Source organism: Marmota monax, unplaced genomic scaffold (genome assembly GCF_021218885.2).
Source record: "Marmota monax isolate L192 unplaced genomic scaffold, Marmota_monax_Labrador192_F-V1.1 WCK01_AAM20220418_F8-fsc00071, whole genome shotgun sequence".
Classification (NCBI taxonomy): Eukaryota; Metazoa; Chordata; class Mammalia; order Rodentia; family Sciuridae; genus Marmota; species Marmota monax.
Window position 1 is genome coordinate 2,743,733 of NW_026695217.1, and position 18,812 is coordinate 2,762,544.

The 18,812-nt window shown below is 45.0% G+C and overlaps 1 protein-coding gene across 7 annotated transcripts in view; it reads left to right on the forward strand.

Annotated features, from left to right (window-relative positions):
• Dip2c (disco interacting protein 2 homolog C) overlaps positions 1 to 18,812 on the forward strand; it is a 380,677-nt gene that overhangs the window by 272,321 nt on the left and 89,544 nt on the right. For all 7 annotated transcript variants that reach the window (XM_058575053.1, XM_046432034.2, XM_058575055.1 and 4 more), the window contains 7 exons: positions 1,222 to 1,345; positions 1,690 to 1,799; positions 1,975 to 2,077; positions 4,122 to 4,186; positions 7,294 to 7,387; positions 7,521 to 7,640; positions 8,818 to 8,932. In XM_058575053.1, coding sequence (XP_058431036.1) covers positions 1,222 to 1,345; positions 1,690 to 1,799; positions 1,975 to 2,077; positions 4,122 to 4,186; positions 7,294 to 7,387; positions 7,521 to 7,640; positions 8,818 to 8,932 — 731 coding nt within the window. The remainder of the gene's footprint in view (positions 1 to 1,221; positions 1,346 to 1,689; positions 1,800 to 1,974; positions 2,078 to 4,121; positions 4,187 to 7,293; positions 7,388 to 7,520; positions 7,641 to 8,817; positions 8,933 to 18,812) is intronic.

Here is an 18,812-nt window from a genome sequence, read left to right on the forward strand (position 1 = left end):
TGGGTTCAATTCTCAGCACCAAATAAAAATATATTATGTTCATCTACATCTAAAGGAAAAAAATTTAAAAAATAGTATTGATTAAACTTCTGTCAAACTACAGCTTTGAAATTGTGATGCTGCTTTATTTACCCAGGTGAAAACACTGTGCTTTGTCCCCTGGTTTCCTGTTGGTGGGGCGGGCATGGGTGTAGTTGGAGCCAGGCCCTCTGCTGCACCCATGGCCAGCAGGCTGTGCTTGGGCTCCTGCTGGGGGCCCACACGGAGCCATCTGGGCGATGCAGCCATGACTCATTCACTGCATTAGGACATTTTTATTGCTGGGAAATTCTGGCTACTTTGGAGCTTGGGTTTTATTTTCTGAATCAAACAATTGCAAAGCAACAGCCAGTGTGACTGGTGGGAGTAAGAAAATTGAATTGAAGTGACTCTGCTGCACATTTATCTTTCTGTATGGCAGCTGGAAGTAATGGGCAATAAAACTCACACAGGGTGGCAGTTCCTTCTGCAGCTGGAGCTGGGGAGGGCCTCATCTGCAGTGTGTGCTCAGATGTGACGTTCCAGAGTTGGTACTGGCAACGCGGTGGCTTCCTGGGCCTTCCTGTCTGCAGAGTTGAAGGCCTGGCACTGTGCCATTTTAGTTTGTTGGTTACTTCTCGGGGTGGGAAAGGTGACCCAGCTCTTCATTCCTCCACTGAAGGTGACTCTGACAAGTGTACCCCCACTAGATGTATCATCTGCATCTCCTGTTTTTGAGGATTTAAAAATTAGGTACTTGGCATTAGTGTAATAAACAGGGTTCTTTTGGCCCTTTCTCTCCTCCATAATGATCAAGTGTTGCAATCAGTCTTAGAAATTAGAGGGGCCAATCATGACAGTCTCTCAAAGAGACCCACCAGGGGCCACCCATGTGCTGAGCACTGTACATTTCCTCTCATTTGTCCCCAGAGGCAAACCTATATGAGTTTGCTTGTTTATCCCCATTTTACAGTTGAGAAAACAGTCCAACCAAGCTAATTTGCTTTGCAAATGTCAGGGCTGGGATTGGATCCAGTTCTCTGGACTCCCAAGCCCATCTGAATTACTAGCTAATTGTTCAGGAAGGAAGAAGCAACTTGGGGAAGTCAGTTCACCTTCCCCTAAATGTAGGGTCAGGCTGTGCTTTTACTGGGACTAGAGCCATGTTTCAGATTATCTCTTCTCTCTCTGTCACCCTCTCAGGATGCAGGCAGCCAGCAGATAGGCTTCTTGCTTGGAAGCTGTGGAGTTACTGTAGCCTTGACCAGCGATGCCTGTCACAAAGGACTGCCAAAAAGCCCGACGGGAGAGATCCCACAGTTTAAAGGTACGCTGAGGAGGCTTTGAGAGTCCCTTCTTCCCGAGTCCTTCATGTTGCAATGGGCTCTTCACTTGAGGAAAAAAGCCCCACAGGATCCAGGCACCTCCGTTTGCTCATCTTGAAGTCTGATAACACAAGCAGCTCATCGGCCCATGGGTGATGCCATCTGACTGGCGGTGGCCTGGGTTCTCTTTTGTTGATGTCTGAGATTTGATGACATACCAAATTGTCAGAGATTCCATCTAACCTGAAGTGGTGTTTGAAAGTATGCCGCACGAGTGGGGAGAGAGTCTCCAGACCTATTTCCTGGGTACTTCTTACTTAAAAGGAATTTGTCATTTATTTGCAAGGTTGGCCAAAGCTGCTGTGGTTTGTCACAGAGTCAAAACACCTCTCTAAACCTCCTCGAGATTGGTTCCCACACATTAAAGACGCAAATAACGACACCGCTTACATTGAGGTAAGTGGAACACTGTCCCCTGGCGGGCCTGGGTGTGTGCTTTGGGAACAGATGTGCACTTCCAGCGCCAGCGGCCAGACACCCCACACCTCTGACACCTGGGGAAGCTGATGCATGTGGATCAGGACTTTGCCTCTTGGCACCTCGTGTCTATGCATTTTCTGTCTCATTTTAGTACAAGACGTGTAAGGATGGAAGTGTGCTGGGTGTGACGGTGACGAGGATCGCGCTGCTGACACACTGCCAGGCGCTCACACAGGCATGCGGCTACACAGAAGGTGTGGATGAGGCTCCGGGACCTTGGATCTTCTGTGGGATGTCCTGTTGACCAGGGATGTCTGAGAGGAGCCAGCCCATGTTGCTCCTACTATTGAGAGAGTGGCGTTGCTTGTGCCCGGCCTAACTTAATGAATTGTTAGTAGATTAGCTTCACTGCCATAACAGAGGGCTGCACATGTCCAGCTTACACAGTAGAAAGAGTGGTTCTGAGGCTTAAAGTCCAAGGTCAGTGCTAGCAGGGTTGATTCCTAGAGGGGCATCTCCTGGGTTTGTACCTGACACCCTCTCCACGTATCTCCACATGGCCTTTTCTCTGTGTGCGTCTCTGAAGAGGGATTCTCACGCTTTACCAGACTGTCAATCAGAGCCCACCCTCTGACCTCACTTAGCATTGATTATAGACTTTAGCTCCAAACATGGTCATATGGGTGGCCTTTCCCCTGTGGATTTGGGGGGACCTGCTCCAGCCCATAAAAGTTAACACCATGGATTCCATCTCTGGCTGCTCGTGTGTTCTTACAAATGGGGCGTATTTTGTTTTAAGTTCCCGTGTTTTGGCACAAGCCCCTCTGAGGGTGGTTTTTGAGCTCTTCGGGTGTGGACTTCAGCAGTGGGAGTGGTTGGTCTGTAGTGTATTTTCCTTGCTCTGAGTGGCATTGTCATGGGAGGCCAAGAGCCACAGTGAGTAGGAGCAACCTTGGTAACAGCTCCAGGTGGGACGCAGAAGCAAGTGTTCAAGTGGGTCCCTCAAGCCATTTGGCTTACCGCCTGGGTTCTCATAGAGGGTGTGGCTTCCACAGATGTCCACACACTGACACTGAAGATGCCCTTGGTGGAACCTTTCTTTAGACTAAAATGCTTCTCTTTTTTCTACTGTTGGCTTTGTCTCCACTTCCTTCTGATAATTACTCTTTTTAAAACGACTCATTTGTCTCACGGGGAGGTCCTGCTTGTTTGGTCTGCAGCCCTTTTGGCCTGGGGACTGGTTGCCACTGCCCAGTTCACCACCTCATGAGCTGTACCCTGGGCCTGATGTCTTCAAGGTTCAGGGCTTCACCCTTGGGGAGTTGGGGAGCCAGGGATATATGTAATATTTCCATAGTGTATAATAAATATGGAGTATTTATGTGTAATATCATAATATGTATACATTTCTCTACAGAAGTTTTCTTATGAAAAGGAATCTAGGATGTCCCTTTGAGCATGTTTATTTTGGAAGCCCCTCTGCCTGGTCTCCTTATTTCAGCCTCTGAAAGGGAAGTGGGAGAGGTGATCCTGCACACTTGGTGAGCGTACAAGGAGGAGTATAGAGGCGTTGTTGAACACCCAGGGCAGTGAGAGGTGGCCCAGGCCATGTACAGGCAGCTCTTGTTCACCTGGGTTTACGAGTGTGATTTGGAGGAGGAAAGGGAAAAAAAAAACAAAAAAGCCCCAAGTCGTGCATGGCTGGCTGTAGCTTTGCAGCTGGATTCCATGGTGGTAACTGTTCTCCCCCATGTGTTCTTAGCACTGTTTTTCCTGTTTTGTTTTGTTTTGTTTTTAGCACCCCCCACCAATAATCCTTGAATACTCCTCCATCCCTTTCTTTGCTGATCTCGCCTCCTTTCCCATCCCACCCTGACCCTGGAAGACTCTGGTAGAGCAGAGTAGGCCTGTCCATTGCCCAAAACTCCCTCTTCCCAAATCAGAGCACGTGACCATGGGGCATGCTTGTCTTCCTGGAGAGGCGCACTTGAGGGAAGGGGGAAGAAATCTTTCAAAAAGAAAACAGGGAGGGCAGAAATGCACAGGTGGAGAGTCGTCCAGTAACGGTGTGGGTTGCTAATGCTGCTCACTTGTGTGTCAGAATATTGCCCTGGAAACACTTCAGGCCCAGCCAGCGCTTGCTGTGGTCTGGATGAGAGCTGCAGAATTTCTTCAGAGCTGTACTAAATTGATAGTCTTGTAAGATCCTTTATCTCCCCCGAGTCGATATTGGGTTTTCTTAGCATCTCTGTCGGTGTAGCTCAGTCATAACCCTTGTAACTTCTTTTTTTTGTGCAGCTGAAACCATCGTGAACGTGCTAGATTTCAAGAAGGATGTGGGGCTCTGGCACGGCATCCTGACAGTAAGTGGAAACACCCCAACCCTCGCTGCCTGTCCTTTCAGTGTACCCCATGTCAGAGCTCAAGCTGGTTTGTGTATGGGCAGAGTTCGCAGGGTCCTTTCTTTCCCCACTATGAAGAAGAAAATTATCATCATTGGGAGTCTTTTTCTCCCCTGAGGTTGCTCACAACAGCACTAGAAATCCAGCCGGGCTCGGCAGCTATATGCTTGAGTCCTGAACCCACCATGAGGTTACCATTCCAGGGCGGCCTTTGAGGGCCCATCTGGAGTTCACCATCTCTCTTCCCTTACTTGGGGCTTTTGAGGTTCCACAGTAATGTTATCAATGTCCTATTCATATTTAGATGGCTTTTCCACGCACTTTATCCACCCAGCATGTTCTGTGTGTGTTCTTTCTCTAGTTGGTGTTTATGGATGTTTAGGGATCTGCTGATCCATTTTCTATGGGGGGGACAGCTTTCACAATCTCCCCTTTAAGAGGAAAACCCAGCACAAGTTGCAAGGATGTTTGTTTCATTGTTAGTGCCACTTGGTGACTGATGGCAGCACTAGTGAGGGCACTTCTGATAAGAGAAGTAGCTTTATTTAAAGTGTTCTTGGGGGCTGGGGATGTGGCTTAAGCGGTAGCGCGCTCGCCTGGCATGCGTGCGGCCCGGGTTCGATCCTCAGCACCACATACAAACAAAAGATCTTGTGTCCACTGAAAACTAAAAAATAAATATTAAAAAATTTCTCTCGAAAGAAAAAAATATTTTAAAGTGTTCTTGACACTTAAAATATGTGATGTGTCCCTGCTTACAATCTCTCCATGTCTGTTTCCTCTATGTTAACTTTCACTTGTTTTTCTTGTGAAAGGTCCGTCTTTCCTAAAGTAGAAAATCTAGTCATTTTTGCATGAGCAATGGACATTTGAGTACAGAAAAAGTTTTATTTCTTCATAAGCTGGAATTGATATAAAGAACATGTAGGTATCTCATAGGCCAACTGTTTGCAACTCCAGGCCAGCCCCCTGGCCTCTGCTGTAGAACAGTTCATTTCTAGCATCTGCATATCCTTAAGTGCTGAGATGCAGAAACACAGTTGCGAATGCTGCCACATTGGGTGCGGTTGGTATAGAGGGGAAGAGCATGGACTTTGGCATCAGAACCTGGCTCGGGGCACAGCCCTCCCTTCTGTAGCTGTGACTTGGGCAAGTGTCATGTGCCTCTGGGCAACAAAAGTTTGCTGAGGGAGTCAGAACGACAGCCCGTGGATGTGGGTGACGCTTAGAGGATGCTGTTGTGGCGATGGGTCACCCCTGTCGCTGGATGCACCACGTTTCTGGTTATGGTTACCCAGGATGGTCTTGCTTTCCATCTCTCTGTAATAGTGTCACCTCCTCTCCTGAAGTGGCTCCCTGGTTGATCGTGTCTTCCTGCTTGCTATTGCCGTCCCAGCTTCCTGCTGCTGTAGTTGGCAGTCAGCGCGTCCACAGCCAGGCAGTTTTCTGACCAGGTAGCAATGCCTGCTCTACAGCAGCCTGGACAGTCGGTGACCTCAGTGTGGGCTGGTCAGCAGCACAGGGAAGGGTGTATGCTGGATTTTCATTTAGAGGTCCCACCATTGAAGCAGCTCCTCTTCCCCCAACACACCAGGCAGCCAGAAAGGACTGGTCTTGTGTGTGCGGTCCCTGTGAGTTGGCAGCAGGTGCCACGGGCGCCCGAGAGGCGAGCCATGCTGACTGCAGCGTGGAGGCACTGGCCACTTGTTTTAAAGCTGCTCTTGCCTGTCTGTTTTGAAGAAATGGCTCCTGGGTAGTCTTGATCTACATTAGCAAGGCAGAAAGGAGGACCGAGTGTGATTGAGACAGCTTCCCTCCATGCCAAGGTTTCAGTGTAATATTTAATTCACAAAATACAGTTTTGTGAAATAAAAAACTGTAATACCCTAGAAAGAATAAAGTTTGATATGAATGATTATTCAATGAAATGGGGTTTTAGTGCATGTATTTCTAATTGACACATGGCATACTTGATGCAGTATGTGGCCCTTCAGTACATGTAATTTCATGTGTAAAGGTCATCTCAGGGTAATTGGCATATCTGTCACTCAGATGTATATCATTTCTTTCTTTGGGCAACATTAAAGTTCTCTGCATGTTATTTTCAAGTAATTTGGTTGTTGCCTGGTTATCCTACTGGGCTATAGAATGTGAGAAGTTACTCCTCCCAGCCAGCTGCATCCTATACCTAGTAATCGTCTCTATCCCCCTCCTTCCCCTATATCTTCCCCAGCCTCTGGAAACTGCTGTTCTAGTCTCTGCTTTGAGATAGGATATTGGCTTCCACACGTGATTAAGAACATGCAGAATTCCTTGTGCCTAACTTATTTCACTTAACATAATACCATCCATGTTGCCATCAAATGACAGGATTTCATTCTTAGAGATGAATAATTTTCCCTTGCAAACATATACTCCATTTTCTTCATCTGTTCATCAGTTGATGGGCACCTAGGTCAGCTCTATATCCTGGCTATTACAAGTAGCGCTGCTGTGCACACATAAGGGCAGGCATCTCAGCAATGCGCCAACTTCATTTCCTTTGGACATGTACCCAGTCATGCTGTGTGCCATGCAACGTGCTAGTTCTGTCTTTACCTCTTGGAGAAATTTCCATACCATTTTCCACAGTGGCTCTGCCAACATACATTGCCACCAATAGTGCCAGAATATGTGTAACTTATCAGCCATTGATGTATCATCTTTGGAGAAATGTGTTTTTGTGTTATTTTAAGCAAAATATTTTCTTAAGGGTTTGCCCTTAAATTCTTTGACTATCGGGAGTAGTTTAGAAAGAGCAGTAGCAGGGAGACTGAGCTAACCTTTGGGAAGTCACCTTCCCAAAGGGCACATGCCCAGTGGTGTTGAGCCTTGCTTCAGCTGGCTCCCACCATGCCCAACCAAAGCTCTCTTGTGCTTGTCACCTCAAGTGCCTAGGTGAAGCTCCTGAGTCTGTCCCTTTGGCTGCTGCCTTGGTTTAGTAGAGGTGCTACCTGCTGCAGAGAAGCAGCCTTTGCCTCGTAACTCCTCCTCACTGACCCCTCACATGTGTCTGTCCTTGATTTCAGAGCGTCATGAACATGATGCACGTGATCAGCATCCCATACTCGCTGATGAAGGTAAACCCCCTCTCCTGGATCCAGAAGGTCTGCCAGTACAAAGGTTGGTCTCCCCTGCGCCTCGTGGGGGTCTTGGTGACTGAGACGATTCACCATCCCCATCTCTCTCCATTACCTCTTTTTGAATATCAAATGGCCTGATTGTGACACGTCATAACCTCTGCCTTTCTTTGTAGCAAAAGTGGCATGTGTGAAGTCGAGGGACATGCACTGGGCACTGGTGGCCCACAGAGATCAAAGAGATGTCAACCTCTCCTCTCTCCGCATGCTCATAGTGGCCGACGGAGCAAATCCCTGTAAGTGAAGAGTCCACTGTGACTTGAAAGATGGGCACGTGGTCAGGATCCTTTTTCCCAGGTGTCCTCCTTGGCTCATTGATTTCTTTTGTAATCTTTAGCATGTCTAAGAAATTGTCTTAAAACAACCAGCCAGTGTAACTCCATGCTGTTAAGGGCGGTCCAGTAAATGGGCAAGGGCAAGGTGTTTGCAGGAGCACAGTCCTGAGGTTCATGGCACATCCTGCTTTCATAGCAAAACTTCCTTTTTTAATTCAGGTATAAAATTTTACCTAAATCATAAAGTTTCATGAGAATTAAATGAAGTAATACCTAAGTATAGTCCCTTGGCATGTCATAAGGGCTCAAGAAATACTGCTTATTTTATGGTTTAGTGTAGTTACATTGATCAGTAAGTTTGTCATTTTTAATGAAATTTCATTATCAAATCCTATAACAAATTCCCAGATGAAGTAAATTAGCACTGTCATAGAATAATACTAATATACTTAGAGAAATACTTAAGAAACTAAAATCTAGGTAGCTTCTTTTGTGAGAACAGTACCTAAAGCCAGCAGCCAGTTGATTGAATGGAGGTGAATTGAGCTGTGCACCTTTAAGTATTTGTAAGTTATAGTAGTAGCCTACGCTTTCTTAAAGCCTGACGTACCAGCGTGGGCTTATAAATGGGCAACTTAGTTTTGCACTTGAGCCTTTCATTTATGAAATAATTCAGTAAACATGAGCTTATTGAATAAGTAATTTATTTTAATCTATAATGCTCAGAACAATACATCTTTTATAAAGCAAAGCAATTCTGAATTTGAGAATAGTTCAGTTGATATATTAATTATACTTGAGTCTTATCCAAGTTAATATAAAGGAGAGTTTGCTTCATTTACTTTAGATTAATGCATTTTTCAAAACTTATGTACTGACCATGGAGGAACCAGTTTCAGAAAAGTTGCTAAAATAAGCAAAAATGTCTTAGGCGTAGAAGTTGCTTTTTTAAAAAATCTGGATTTCAGATTTTTAGAATATTTTCCTTGAAACATAAAGAATAACTTGAACTGTTTCTCCATGATCCAAATCCATGTGTACCAAAATCATTTCAAAACTGTTTTATATTTTAGAATATTTTAAATTTGGCCCCAGTGCTACAGCTGTCTGACCCTTGTCCCTTTTCCCCCCCCTCCAGGGTCTATTTCTTCTTGTGATGCGTTTCTCAATGTCTTCCAGAGTAAAGGCCTTCGTCAGGAGGTCATCTGTCCGTGTGCCAGCTCACCAGAGGCCCTCACCGTGGCCATCCGGAGGTACTGGGTCACCTCAGTTACCATGGGCAGTGTAGAGAGCTGTCCTAATTAAGCAGCCCATAGAGACCTGGGAATTATGAGTCAGTGCTCAGTGTGAGAATAAAAACTAGACCTACCCTCTTCAGGATGGGTTCATCTCTCTCTCATGCTGGTATGGATTCTTGTGAGTCCTCTAGATTCTCGAGTTAGAAAAACGTTTCTTACTCTCTCCAGTTTCATTGTAATTCCTGAGTAAGTAGAGCTCTTTGAGTATGTGGAGCAGTACTATCTTGTCCTTGCAGGTCACACTGGTTTTTGTTGGCGTGTGAGAGTCTTGGGCTTAATTGGGAGATGGGATGGCATGTGCGTGGGCTGAGGTGAGATGGTTACGGCCACATATAGGCCTTTTCCTGCCGTTTTCTAGCGTTGTCTTCCCTTTCTGCCCTCTGTGATGCTGCACTTCAAAGAACACTGGTCGGCCAAGCTTTGGAGCAGTGTGGTGGTGGCACATCCAAGAGCTCCTGGGTCTATGATGAGCAAACACACGACAGCTTGGGCATCCAACTTCCTGGGGCACTTTCCCAGTTCATGTTCTTCACAGTGTCCTTGGTCATGAGTCACTGAGCTGCTTCAGAACCACAGAGCTTGGGAGGGAAGTGGTTAATGGGGATATAAAATGTATTCTTTCAGAATGAGGTGAGAAGTGTTCAACACAGTAAATAGTCTCAAAAATGGGTATTGGTCAGGCTATTTGATCATCCTCATTAACTGGAGTTGGCTGTCAATCATCCCTTCAGCACTCAGTTATCAACACCAATGTAAGAAAGGCCTGCATCTCGTAGATATTTGAAAATTGTAACATGAGTTTTCAGTGTTTGAGTTTCATCTCCAGTTAGGTTCTATGTCATGTAGCACAAATGTGCTCTATTATGACTGGATGATCAAAAAAAAATTCACATAAAATATGTGAGTTCTGTGTGACTGAAAGATTGGACTTTCCAAAAGTATTCACAGGAAGCGTGTCCTTAAATAAGAAAACTTCTAATGCTTTGGATGTTAGTGAAATATTAACTAGATTGTGTCACTGAAAATTTGAAAACTGATTTTACTTTTGGTTGAATCAGAAATTCAATCTTTCATGTCATTTAAGTACGTGATGCAACACAGTACCATCAGCCAGAATCCAATCTTCACTTTTTAGGAGGATCGTACTGTAGGTACTCTGAGAATTACTTTCTGCAGCTTGTATTTGACCTTTGAGTATAAAACGTGCTTAGGGTTATACAGTGAAGCAGATTTACCATCATGATTATGTTTTTCCAAGATCATTTTTAAAATGTGACTAATTTGGGCACTTTAGCACAGATAAAGAAGAAGCTTCAACACATTTGAGGGAGGCCGAGGCTCAGGATTTGAACCCAGTCTGGCTGGTGGTTGGCCACACGACCCCAGAGGAAACCCTGGCTCCAAGGCCTCGGTTTCTTCTACCAGAAAATGAGTGAATTGAATTTGTTAATCCCTAAATTTTCTCCATGTCTAAGTGTTTTAAGATCCCCCAGTTCTGCTAAACGGCAACAACACATAGTTATGATCAAATGATTTGCTTTTCCTAAAAATGTACTCTCAGTGCTGGTAAGAGTTGCTTGGCAGAGGAAAAAGGGATGAGCAAAGAATTTTTAATCTTGTCCTTAAAAGTCTAAAAGTATTTCTTGAACGAGATTAGAAATTTAGGACCAATAGTATACAAATTAAGCCGCAGGTGTTTACTAAGTGTAGCTTGTGTAGCCTGAGAGGCTTTTCCCCACAGTTAGTGGTACTTGAGCATAAAGCCAATGGACAAAATGATGAGTATCAAAAAGAATCTGCTTGTGTAATTTGGGTCCATAAAACCGTAAGCGGGCTGGGAATCATAGTTCTATGATTTCGTAAAGCGTGAGGCTCCTTCAGGAATAAGCAGTGTGGATGATTGAACAACTTCCAGACCGTTTCTTACGGAGTTGAACCTGCTCTAAGTGTGGTGACTAGCTGTATCTATGAGCAAAGGGAGTGTGATCAGGTGACCTTCACGGATGGTCCTTCAGCCAGTGCTTTTGAAAAGCATGGCTTCTGTTGGCAGACCCCTCCTCTGACTTCCTGCACACTGACCACTGTCTGGCGCTTGCTCTTGTGTCCCGGAGCTCTTGCCAATTGTTCCCACATGACTGGTAGAAAAGCCTAGAAGCAGAGCAGGTTGGACAGACACAACTAAGCCCTGTGGCCTCCATTCGCAGCTGGCAGTAGTAGAGTTCCCTTCATGAGCAGTGGTTCAGGGAAGTGAGCTCTTATCATGGGTGCTGGATGTTATAAAAGATCGTCACCTATCACCATCTATCCTAGCTGGTGACCTAATGCTGGGTTCACAAAATCTGACTATTCCAATAACTTAAGAAAGCACGCAAACACAGAAGTACCTTTAAAAATCTGTGATGGCTCTCCAACCTTAAGGGTCCATGGAAAGAGGAAGCACCACTGGAATTCTTATATAGGGGAAACACAAGGGGAGGTTCCATGGAACACTCAAACCCCAAAAGGGCAAAGGGGTGGGATTACAAAGGAACAGGTGCCATAACTCAAGCCCACTGGGTGACGCCTACTCCTGGAGTCACACCTCATTATCAGAGTGGAGTTAAAGCCCAAGTTATTGTGGAGCACAGTAATTGTTCAGAATCCCGTGCATCAGGACTTAAAGGCATCTGCATCCAGAGTAGCTCCCGACAGTCACCAAAACGTTCAGTTCATCAGTCTCTAAAGAACACCATTTGTTTTCACTACCATGTGTTTTATTTATTTTTTGATGTGTGGTATTTGTTGTATCTTAAACTGCTGTCAACCTCCTTGGTGAGATTCTTCCAAAGAACATTCAATTATACACTTCCATCATAAGCTGGGTGAATTGTGATCTATGAGAAGTGAACTGTTAGATGTCAAAAACTCACAAAATTGGGGCTGGGGTTGTGGTTTAGTAGTAGAGCACTTGCTTAGCATGTGTGAGGCACTGGGTTCGATTCTTGGTACCACAAAAATATATTGTGTTCATTTACAGCTAAAAATATTTAATTAAAAAATCACAAAATTGTAGAAATCATCAAACTTTCCAAAGAAAACTTATATAAAATCAAATATCTTGAATTTCAAATGTTATCAATTGAAACTGATTTCAATCTACTTATTCTTCCTTTAAATATAATTTAAAATGCTTGGAAAATATTTTTATATTTTAAATATCAATAAAAATTATATTTAAGGTATAAAACATGCTTAATACATTGTGGAACCAGTAAATTCAGCTAATGAATATATATATACACTATGTGACATACCTTTTTTTTTCCCTAGTAGAACATTTACAATCTATTTTCTTAGCCGATTTCGAGTATAAAACTCATCTCTAGTAAACGTAGTCAGTGTTGTTCAGTGGATCTCCTAAACATTTTCTTCCTGCTTAACTCAAATTTAATATACATTGACCAACATGTGCCGAGTCCTCCCACCCTAGTCTCTGGTAATTACCAATCTATTATGTACATCTGCAAGCTTCTCTTTCTAGTTATATATAACATTAGGATGCATTTTCACATAATCACCGAAAGATGAAAAAGAATCTGCTCTAATTTAGACCTTGTGTTTTAAGTAATGCCAACCAGGAAGAAAATGAAATATATGATGATATCACCTTGGCTGAGTTTTTGCCTGATTACCTTGTTGGCAAAATGCTCACCTACTTTCTACAAATTCACCTTTTTTTTTTTTTTCTTAAGTTCAACTATCTTCAAAGATAATGGATTAAAACAGAAAAAGCTTGTGACTAGGAGAATCAAACTCAGTTTTTGATCTTGAGCTGGTTTTAGCACAAACCTTTCATAAGCTTCACAACTTGTGTTTTTTTCCTCTGCTGGTTCTGAACAAGCCTTCTGCCCTTGCTGTGTTGGACGGCTCCAAGAGCTGGGTCTCCTCCTGGGCTGTCACTCATACTCATAGCTGTGGTTACTGCTGGTCTTCTCGACATGCCAGGCTGCAGATGTCTGGTGCCAGCTGGTGCTTCCTGGGCACTTGGTGCCCATCACCACAGGGAGCTACAGGAAACAGTTATCATTTCTGTAGACTCTATATACCCATGGAAAAGAGAAAATAATGTGAAAGTGATACAGAAATATAATAAGACCAAGAGTGGATGCTACAGCAGGTGTCTTCCTGCCAGGAAACAGGTGATCGATCATCTGCTCCCACAGGCACGTCACCCCATCATCTCTGGAAATAGAAGAGCAGATAGAATCCTTGTGTTCAGCCAATGTGAAGTGATTATGGAATAACGGGCCAACTGTTTTAGAACATATATCTGTCCCAACTGATGAATGTTTTTGAAAAATCAATCTCTGCCTGTATGCTGGAACTTGGTCTCTTCCATTGAAAATCCAAGTGAGAAAATCTTTATAAAGGATTTTGCCTTACATTTTTCTCAGTGAAATGGCACTTCATCCAGTGACTACAGTAGAGTGGGAATAGAGAAATGGCCTCTCATGGAGGATACTCCTGTGTTATCCATGGGGACTTCTCGCACCTCCCCCTCGCCCTGCCTCTGTCTCATGGCCAAGGTCTCCCCCTAAGCAGATGTTCTGTGCTGCCTGCCCGAAGGCCTGTCTGTCCTGGTCTTGGCCCCTTTTACTGTTTGCAAGGACCACATCCCTGAGCAGGGCCACCCCAGTCCTAGAGCCTTTCCCTGGAGGACATCTGATCAATGTCCTTCTGTTTTCCTGGGAGGTCTGGGAATCTGACAGGTGACTGGGATGCTGCCCCCACCCTGTGCCCCCTGCAGTCTTTCCGTAACCGTCCACAACACAGAGCAACAAGAGGGCACATTTTCTTAGGCAAATCCTGTTTTCAGTGGTGTTTAATAAAGAAGGAAGTTTGTCCTATTTCAGGTTTAAGAAATCCTAAAGTGAGAACCCACAGGGTATCGAGAGCCTTTTCTTTCCAGGGAGGACCGCCCCGGGCCCTGCTCCTCTTAGCTATCCTCTGCTTTCTGGCTCTGCTAGGGTTGGGGTTTTTTGTTGTTTTTTAAACAGACCTTCCCAGAAACATTCAGTTATCTGCCAGGCAGGGGGGATGGAACAAGAAAGCCAGGAAGCTTGTGTGAGACCCCTGGAGGGACGACCACCTCGGCAATCCACCAGGTGAATGAAAAGATCATTCTAGATAGTAGTAGAACCTGCCCTGTGGACTACACTGGATAGGAGGGGAGAGTGTGCTTCCTTAAGTCAGATTGACAAGCTGCCTGTGCCTGTTTTTGAGAGGTTTCCTGGGGACACAGCCACTTTTGTCTACAGATTGCCTACATCGGCCCAATTGAGAAGCTGGGGCAGAGTCCCGAGTGGCAGCTCCTGCTGGAGCGCTAAGGAAAGCTGCCTGACCCCAACAGGCCTCGTCTAATGCCCTTCATGTCCTGGGTGAGCTGGGAAGGGCGTGCTTCTTTCTTCTTAACCCATCGATTGATAGGGAAAACGTTTTGGCGGTAGGTAACTCCTTCAGTGAAGGATGAAACTCGCAATCAAAAAGTGAGGCGCTGGGGCTCCATGGTACAGAGCTTGCCTGGTATGTGTGAGGCACTGGGTCTGATCCTGAGCACCAAAAAATAAAGGTATCAAGTCCATCTACAACTTAAAAAGGTAAGGCAGTAACATGAATTTTTTTCCAGACCTGTCCTATCATCCTTGTTATCTACTCTGGTTTTCAAACTTTGATGTGATGGTCCTCCCTCAGTGATTGAGCTGAACCTTTTTTTAATCAAATGCATACTCTGCTATATTTTTTCTCCTCAGTATTCTACCTTCATGGCTCTTCATAGTCTTGCACATCAAAAGGAAAGTGACAGATGTTCACACAGTCTAGAACACATCACTGCAATGTGGCATAACATTGCTTGAACCGTTTGCTGTGGAGACTGCTGTATCCACTTCTCACATAGCTCATGATCATAGGCTTCTGTGTCCACACCCACTAGCTTGGCCCTGTGTGTGTCATGGACACATTGGAGAAACAGTGATAGTGTGTCCCTTCTGATTTAACTCACATAAAATAAGGAAGGGCCTTGAAAAACATACAGAAGAGACCAATTTTAATGCTAAGCTAAGGTTATTGCTTCCTTATTTGACTTGGTGAGTTTAACTATATTATGGCAACTTGAGGGCAATATTCTTACACAAGTTGAGCATCCCTAGTCCAAAAACATGAAATTCAAGATGCTCTGGAATTTGAAAATGTTTGAACACTGATATGGTGCAGGTGGAAAATTCCACATCTGATCTCCCATGGCAGGTGACTGTCAAAACACTGGCGCATACATGCGGCTTACTCAGCACCCAAGGGAAAGGAGACCCAGCCTCTTTGAGCTTCCGTGTCTCTCTTCTGTGTACACCCGAGTCCCACCACCCAAGCACGCTCACAAATGGCACGGGTGCAGGCCAGGCCTGACAATGGAAGGTTCCCCACAAGAGGCAAGCCCTACATCCATCGTGCCCTGTGTGTTTTTGCTTATCTCTGCTATGGTGAAAAGATGGTGTAGAAAGTATAGCTTAAAAAAAAAAAAAAAGTCCACAGTTGTTCTTAACAGGTAATAGTAAGGAAAGAAAGGACCTGTGTGTTTATGTGTAGCCCTGGCAGAGTACACTGTTGGAAGTGCAAGAGGCCTTAGGGAGTGGGGATTGGAGTGGTCACCATGCATGAGCTGAAGAAGCTGTTGGAGCTTTATGCCAAAAGTGATAGTTAGTTAAAAGTAGAAAACGGTGCAGGAAATGAAGGTCTTAATCATGAAGCGAAAGTAGGCCTGTCAGCCTCGTGGTGTAGGCATGCTTCTCGATGCCATGCTGATCTCGAAAGAAGCAAGGATCTTTCACAACAAATGGAAAATGGAAGGAAGCCAAGAATATTCAGACTGAAGACAGAAATCGAAAAGACTGGCAAAGCTAGGCTTGGTGGCTGTTGCACCGGTGGCCCCAGCTGCTCAGGATGCCTCACGGAAGGGACACTTGAGGCCAGCCTGGGACACCCTGTGTCACAAGAAGCAACGATGTTTCACTTCTCATGGTTTGTGGTGACGAGTCTGCTGCTCCTGACATGGGGGGAATCCATTTACCAGTTTGCCAAAGCTGTGTCAGGTGAAAATCTGAAGCTAGACAAGTCTATAATGCTGACAAAGCATTGCTATTTGGGCATTTTCCCCTGAAAGACTCCAGCTGATGATAGCCATCATGGGTCGGGGATGCCAGGGACAGAACTGCCGGGATACGCCGAGGCACACCTAAGGGTGAGCTTGCTGCGAGGGGTGGAAGTTGGCACTCCTGCTGCTGTATGGGAGTTTCTTCCCAGGTCACTAGAAAGCTCACCGAAGGGCACAGATCATCAGGGACGTCTTTCTTGGTTGGTTTCACAAACATTTGGTACCTGTTGCTTTGTGCATGCTACAGAGAAGCTGGGCCGGCAGACAGCCACATAGATCTTGCTGTTCCTTGACAGTCATCCTGCTTGTCCTCCAGCTGAAATTCTTATCAAAGAAAAACGTCCTTGCCACGTGCTTCTCAAATGTGACTTTGTTAGTTCAGCCATGTGACCAGGATGTCCTCAGATGGATGAAGATGATAAAATCACTCTGGAGCGACACACTAGCAGAGTGAGTAGAGGCATGAGTGGGGAAGGTGTCCAAAGGGAGTTGTGCATGTGGGGCCCGGTGACAGGGGATGTAGTCATTGTACGCTCCTGGCACAGTCTCTGGCTTGTGGTTCTGTGCAGTGATGGTAAACAAGGTGGTGACATTGAAGAATTCGTGTCAACTAGGAAAGACTGGTGTCTGATTTCCCCACATACACTAAACACACAGACCTTTGGAGTCTGAGCTGGAAGTGGCTATCGGAGGCCCCTCATCAACAATGAAACTCCAGTTGGTCATTTGTTGACTGACACAGGAGCCTACATGGTTGTGAATCCAGGTGATTGTGATGTGGCATCAATGACGATGACTTTAATACTGCAGAAACAGTCTGGAAGGAGTGTGCATTCATAATAGAAAAAGAAATTGTGTCGATGTATAAAATTGGACTCCAAGACAACCTGTGGACCAGGAAGATGGCTGTGGAGGAGATGTTTTAAGAAGCTTCCAGTCGAATACCCTCCCCTCTAGAAGGCCTGCTTCCTGGTCCTGCTGTGTCTGATGTTTCTTCTCCCTTAAAATATGGTGACAGTAACATCTGGATCAAAACTCGATGTCAAGGTTGGAGAGCGGAGGCTGCCCCAGTTCACTGCTGCTGGCAGGTGGTGCAGGTGTTCGGGGATGCTAAGGACGCTGAGGACGTTGCTTTTTCACTGTTACAATTGTACGCTCTATTTCCCACTGTTAAGTACTCATATGAGAATAAACGTAAGAATGGTGGATTACTGGTGGCACATACGTTCAGGCGGCAGCAATGTTGATGTGAACCAGCCAGGACGTGTCCATGGCTGAGCGGGTGGCGACTTTGCTTTATAATGGTTCTTGTACTCAAGTTTTAAGGACAAAATCATTAAAATATCATAAGATTACCCTCAGGCTATATTTGTAAGATGTATGTGAACTGTAAATTTAATTTGGTAGTTAGACTGGGGTTCCTCTTCAAAATATATCTATGTATTTATAAATATTCCAAAATCTGAAGGCAAAAAAAATATATATCCAAAATGCTTCAGGTCCCAAGTGTTTTGTGCATTACCGTGCTCAGCCTGTAATGTATGTGAAAGCACAGGTTCTTAAGTGTTACTTTATCTGCCTAAAACATTCACAAGGGCCACTCCATTTACCTATGGTTTGGATATTAAAATCATAAATTGCTATAAACCAATTGAAGCATTATTTCTTAAATTTAGACTAAAATCCCCTGAAATGAAGCAAGCTATCAGAAATATTAGACGTTGCACTTTTGCTCCTAGAACCATTTATTTCTCAGCTCTTCTGCCACAGGCTGCATGGGCTCCCGTTCCAGAGCTGACCCAGAATGCACTTGCCCAGGAGCTTGGGAAGAAGAGCACCTTTGCTTGGTTGAAATGAGTGAAAGCAGAGAGTCCCTGAGGCCTGGTCCTGAGACGTCCAGGATCCCACAGCACTAACAGCCTGCACGGTGGCTAGCACTGCTGTGCTGGGCCAGAACTCAAGGTGGTTTTTCATGTGATGTCTGATGTGAGTTGAAATCATCCTGTATCCTCCCAGCACCTTTTGAGGAAAGGATTACAGGACAGAATTCAGCTATAATGTGGTACTTCTTTGACCAACAGGCGACTGTTCTGTGATTACTTCCCTAGAGTTTGTCCACTACATAGATTTCAAAGTTGAGTCTTCATTTTGATGTTCAGATGCCTGATTGAATAGAAAAGGCAGATGGAGACCTGTTGGGCTTTGTGTCCATGTGAACCTGTCATCCCAGGTACCCCAACACCTGATTTCTGCAACTACAAATGAGGATCCTAATAGCCATGCCCACTGTTACCAGTGCCACCTATGCCACAGGCTGTTTGGAGTCCTGGTCGTGAGGTGCAGCCTGGTGACTGAGTCAGCAGGCTGTGTATGTGACACCCCTTCCCCTCCATGACCACCCACCATCAGCTTCTTAGCCTCTCGGGGTCCATGAGAAGTGAGGGTCAGACACCAAATCTTTGCCACATCTTGGAGCTCATGTTGACAACTCAGTTTGCCTTTCACTTGGATAATGAGAGTAGGTGGCTCACAGGGTCTGATTTCTAATTTAAGTATCAGTCACCATTACTTGCTCTTTCTTTAACATTTTTATTAGAAGCAATGTGTGAAGGCACTCTTATTAACAGAAATTTTAAAATTCTGCATCCC